Here is a 5,368-nt window from a genome sequence, read left to right as displayed (position 1 = left end):
GGGATACACGGCGACTCCGCGGGACTGACCACTACCCTCCGCCCGACGCGCCGCTAACACGGTGCGGTCAGTGTTCGCAGGGAATCGCGCCGCCAAAGGAAGCTGTCCGCTGAATCATCTGACAAATGAATTGAATTGAGAATTAGCGGAATAATTATGATTAGCATTTTTTTTTTTATAGATTTGTCTTGCATGGAAACATAAGTAAACCGACTCAACGTGAAAAGTTTGCTATCAGATTCCATATCACCATCCGTTCGTTCTTTCCGTTCACTGTCTTATGATGAAGAATTTTGATGACCAGCGGGACTGGTTAGTGGTTTGGACATGGTTTGGGTGGCATGCGCATGATGTGCCGGCCTCCATGCTAAAAAACACTGATTTTCGATTGCACGAATCTCGGACTCAAAACGACCCACAGCTAGAATAATACGACGAATCGAACCGAGACGTAAGGGGTTTAATTTGTGTATTTCGGTATATATGGTATACAAATGTATCAAATCAGCCGATACAACGGAAATCGGTCGTTCGCACACGAAAGCATACGGTACAAACATGAAAGACAGATGGTTGCAAGGTGCCATATATGTACAAAATACACATACTTATCGCCTAATATCGGCCATGGAGACAGACTACATAGTAAATGCATACACTTGGTGATCTTTGATCCAGTTTCCAAGGCCATTTCATGTCGGTGTCTTAGAATATCGTCACACGCTAAAAATGCATTCGCTGAGCAATAACTAAAGCCAAAACAAATCACGCTTTTGATTAACTAGAAAACTCTACAGCCACACCAAAAGCAGTGCGTCGCCGGTCAAATCAAACGCAGCATGACCATTTTACACCTACAATGAAAGACTGTGGCACGATGTTAATAAATGGGTCACCAAAGGCCATTTATTATGAATGAGCGCTCCTTGATCGGGGACTGCCGACAGTGGGTAATCGCCACAGAAAAACCCTCTCTAACGACTGTACAGGAAGAGATCAGTTGGGCGCCGACCGGGCACCCACCCAGCGCGGGGCTCCGCAGGTCAGCAGGCAGTAGCACCCGCCAGCGGCACCCCGTACCCTCCAGGCGCCCGTCCACACACATACATACACACAAGGAGACAAAACGCGCGACTAGACCATCGCTACAGCGCCGACTCAGTTACTACAACTCAAACGTGAAAGACATCGCGTAGGTTTACCAGCCAATCGCTAATGTATAAAAACAAAACAGCGCCGAAATGCCCGCGAAACTAAATAAAACAGAACGAATAACACGTCGGCACGAATATCGACAAAAATGCGCAACGCGAAACACTCTCTCCCTCCTGCAATGAAAGCCTCGTTCTCATTATTATCCATCCATTATTATCCATGTAGCCGAACTGGCAAGGATCCACCGCCTGTTGACTCCACCAATCAGCGTTTCGTTCGGCAGTGACGTCAGAGGTCTGTGACCCGCTACGGCCTGAGGGCACGGGCGAGGATGGCCGTGACTCCGACCACCATGGCGCAGCCGGTCACACCCGACAGCAGGGGGTGACGGTCGATGACGTCACGCAGAATCTCCTCGTGCGTTGGCCAGCCCTGCGGGAGAGGGGAGCGTATGTCAGTGGGGTCAGAGGTCACCGGTCACGTGAATCAGATCAACACCACAGCCACGGGTCTGAGGTCGCGACCTCCCAGCACACGTGGTCTCGAGGGATAGGACCACCCCAATCGTTGACAACTGTTATAACACTAAACACGTCACAAAAGCTGCCGGATCAGTTCGCGAGGCCACTGGTCCACAGACGCGAGCCGGCCGACCTCGCGAACTGCTTGGCACCGCGCTCCTGGCACGGCCGAGCTGACCCGCAGCCAACGGATCGCCGGCAAAAAAACTGATTGGAAATGTGCCACCTTGTTCGTGGCTGCCACTGACTGACAAATGCGCACAATGCCACGTGGAGTCCGGCCTCGAGCGTGCAGGGCAGGGCCGCGAGCCCCGAGTAACCGCACGATAAGCCCGCCTCTGGGAGAGATCGTTTGCGGTTACGTTGGCGCGGTTTGTTTATCGACTGAATGGGTCATAACGCAGTGCACGGTGAAGCCATCCAGCCATGAAATGACCGCCGGCTGCCCGCATGGGTCCGATTCCTGTCGAGACGTGAATCTCGGGTGGTCATGCCGGACCTCAAATTATGCCAGGTGAGTCACCCAAAGGCGCAGCGCCGCGCGGCCACTCACGGACATGAAATGTGCCCGGTATTTCGGTCAGCGCTCGATCGACCAAGGCCGCACTGGTTCCTTCGCCGACACGTCCGAACAAAGCCCGCGGCGGCATTGAGGAATATGCACCAAAAACCGGCTGACGGAGGGACACCCGCCAGCAAAAACGGCAAAAAATCCCGGTATAGGGTCGCGCCGATGCCCCGGTCCTCACCACGAGTCTGTTGAGCTGCAGCTGGTCGGCGATTCTGCGCAGCTCCTCTCCCACGTGTCGCAGAGTGGTGGACACCGCGCCGCTCCTGTCAGCTCCAGCTCCAGCTCCAGCTCCAGCTCCAGCTCCAGCGCCGTCCGAGCTACCAGCTCCGCCGGCCTTCTCCCGGGGCCGGGCGCCGCGGCCACGGGTCAGGTCACGCCGCGCGCTGCGGCCGCCCTTACGGGGCGGGGGCGGCGGCGGCGGGGGCACCGGGCGGAATTGAGCCAGGACCAGCTGGAGGGCCCAGTGCAGCTCACTAGACGGCGGGGGAGGTGGCGGCGGCGGCGGCGGTGGTGGCGGCGTGGGGTCGTCAGGAGCCAGGTCCGGGGGAACGGATGGGTCCGGCGAGGGGATGAGATCAGGCAAGGCAGCTGGGCAGGCCTGGGGCCCGTGGGAGAGTGCTGAGGCTGCCGGGAGTAGCTCGTCTTCTGTCGTCAGTGTGCCTGAAAACAAGGATAGCCCGCGGTTACAAGGTGACCAAAAACAGCACAATACAGGTCACAATAAGGGCCATTTTACAATACATACAGATCAAATATTGTATGCGATCGTCGCAGAAACAGACAAATGGAAGACGTTCGATAAAATTGCGTCCTTTTGGCAATCGCTACTGATAAAATCAAAATAGTGCAACATCTGATCAGACCGTCGATACATTGAATCATGTCACGGGTCACTAGGGCTGCGCGGTCATGACCTAGTATCATAGCACTTCATAATCAGAGCAAAGTCAGCAGGTCTGTTTGTTTTTGTAGTGAGTATCAGCTACTGATAAGAGAAGCTCAGATCAGTGATCTTACTTGAAGACGTTTCAATACCTCGTCAAGTGTGTTGCGTCAACACTTGTATTCATGTCAAGGTGCCCTAAGTGGTTTTTTACTAGCACCCGGGCCAATAAAAGTTACCGCACTCGAAAGACCATCGTCGGCAATCATGTGAAGTGGGAAAATCATAAACGGTAGTTGAAATGAATTTCAGCAAGACGCTACCAGCTTCGTGCACAATGTTTTGGGTAATTGAACTGATTATTTCGAAGCGAAGGACCGAACCTTCAAAGGCCTAACCGGCACCCGTAATGAAACTGCTCGCCATCCTGCAGAAGTGATGCAGCTTGAAACACTGATTTTAAGCCAAGCACTAAGACTGAACATTGCGGGACGTTTTGGATGCATGCGGGCATTGGTACATCTTTGTGTAACTGCTTTGGTCGCTGTCGCTGCATGTCATACAATAAGCATGCAACAGTTGTCCGTTTTGTTAACGTGCTGTGCAAACAAAACATACCTAATTACAATAAGTGAAGAGCAGCTCGGAAAAAAATCGTATCTCGGAAAAAAATGTTGATAAAATTTATTGCCAAGTGCCATGTAACTTAGAGCATTTTACGAGATCTCGGCATACGGCTTTGCTATGTCAAACATTTAAATGTTTCAGCAAGTGAGTAGTCGGTAATATTGTTGCAAGTTCGTTTTGTTTCAAGTACTATTGTTGCGAGCAGTGGTTCGCATTTAGTGTTCGGCGGGTACATAATACTAAAATTGGCACTTAACTGAGACTCGCACTTTAGGAATAACAATTTTCCAAAGCTACTTCCTCTCCTGATGGTTGTAGCACTATAATAGCTATGCAATTAACCGTATACGTTTTATCTCCGGTAGAGCGCCCATATCAACAAAACAATTGTGAAAGAACTAGATGTGGAGTTATGCGTATTCCTTTATGGTACTTCTTTTGTTAGGTTAGGCCCTTCCGGTCACCCCGGTACGGTAGATATGCAGAGGCTTATAAACTAGAGTGCCAACTATTTCAATGTTGATTTTTATAATGCAGCAAGTATACGTCACACTCGGTACTCCAAACATATACTGTCACTTGTGACATCGGATAAGGTGGCCAATGCGTGCCAGATTCCTACACTAACGCACATAACTATCCCACAATCTCACCCATCACTGCACCTGTCCCATGTGTAGCGCCCCGGTACTCACCGACGTCTCTGCAGGTGGCGGCCTGGGCCGCGCTGGCCGTCACGTGACCAAACACGCGGCTCAGTACGCCGTCTCCGCGCAGCACGTGGTGCACGTGACGGTGCCGTGCGGCGCTGCGCTCCGTCTCAGCCGACACCGGCACGGCGGCGTACAGCAGCAGGTCTCTCAGCGACATGGTGGCTGTCCGCTGCCCGCGCACCCTCACCAGACGCCGCCCGGACTCCAACTGACGACCCGCCGCCGCCGAGCTCCACCGTACCGGGCTCCGGCGACCGTGGCGCCTCTGGCGGCGGACGGCGGAGTCACTCACGGGAGCCGGCACGCGCGAGTGAGCTGCTGACGTGAGATGCGAGCGGTGGGGAGGGGTGGTGGCGAGGTCAGGGGGTCACGGGATCCTGAGCGGCACCGGCGCGGCGCCCGGTGACTGCGACAAAGGTGTGACTGCGGCCAGAGATCAGAATAGGCTGGGAATTTGGTATCGGGTTTCGGTGGTTTCTCAATAAGATTGCCAACCGGTCTGCACTGGGTTGACGTAATTAACAGTGCACGCTTCTAACGACTTATCATAAGCACCGATTAGCTGTACCGAGCAGATCTGAGCAGCGAGGCGGCGTGCCATGGGCTTGGTGTTACTGCATTACGCCGGCATTGTTAGACTGCACCGCATGACAGCTGCTGCGTGGATAGACTGTCCCGCAAAACATCCGTAGCTTGTAATGGGCTTGCTTACCCAGTACCGGATGTCTTTATAGCGTCGGTATTGGCATTATAATTGATTGCAGATTTCCACTACTAATGCGCTACCATCCAGAAAAAAATGCACTTTTCTTCCCGTTCACATTTGATTCATCCAGCGTGACATAGCTCTCCTCATGGTCACCATTATCAGTCTAGTCTAAATAGTACGTATATAAGT

The 5,368-nt window shown here is 52.8% G+C and overlaps 1 protein-coding gene across 1 annotated transcript; it reads right to left on the bottom strand.

The window, feature by feature from the left end:
* Positions 1-454: 454 nt before the first annotated feature.
* On the bottom strand, positions 455-4,682 carry LOC122381341 (formin-like protein 1). The gene is made up of 3 exons (XM_043365384.1): positions 4,453-4,682; positions 2,426-2,907; positions 455-1,587 (listed from the first exon to the last, which is right to left on the bottom strand). The coding sequence occupies exons 1-3, from the start codon at positions 4,625-4,627 to the stop codon at positions 1,462-1,464; spliced, it is 783 nt and encodes a 260-aa protein (XP_043221319.1). The 5' UTR covers positions 4,628-4,682; the 3' UTR covers positions 455-1,461.
* Positions 4,683-5,368: the final 686 nt, after the last annotated feature.

This window comes from Amphibalanus amphitrite, unplaced genomic scaffold, assembly GCF_019059575.1.
Source record: "Amphibalanus amphitrite isolate SeventyFive unplaced genomic scaffold, NRLGWU_Aamphi_draft 000118F_arrow, whole genome shotgun sequence".
Classification (NCBI taxonomy): Eukaryota; Metazoa; Arthropoda; class Thecostraca; order Balanomorpha; family Balanidae; genus Amphibalanus; species Amphibalanus amphitrite.
The sequence above is the reverse complement of the archived record's forward strand: the minus strand, read 5'-3'. Positions and strand labels throughout refer to the sequence as shown.

Bases quoted from the DNA above. Each gene is read 5' to 3' on its own strand.
- LOC122381341 (XM_043365384.1), bottom strand. From the start codon at position 4,627: ATGTCGCTGAGAGACCTGCTGCTGTACGCCGCCGTGCCGGTGTCGGCT. The intron at 2,908-4,452 runs GTGAGTACCGGG...CCTTGTTTTCAG, and splicing joins CGCCACCTGCAGAGACGTCG to GCACACTGACGACAGAAGAC. The intron at 1,588-2,425 runs GTGAGGACCGGG...CCTCTCCCGCAG, and splicing joins TGCAGCTCAACAGACTCGTG to GGCTGGCCAACGCACGAGGA.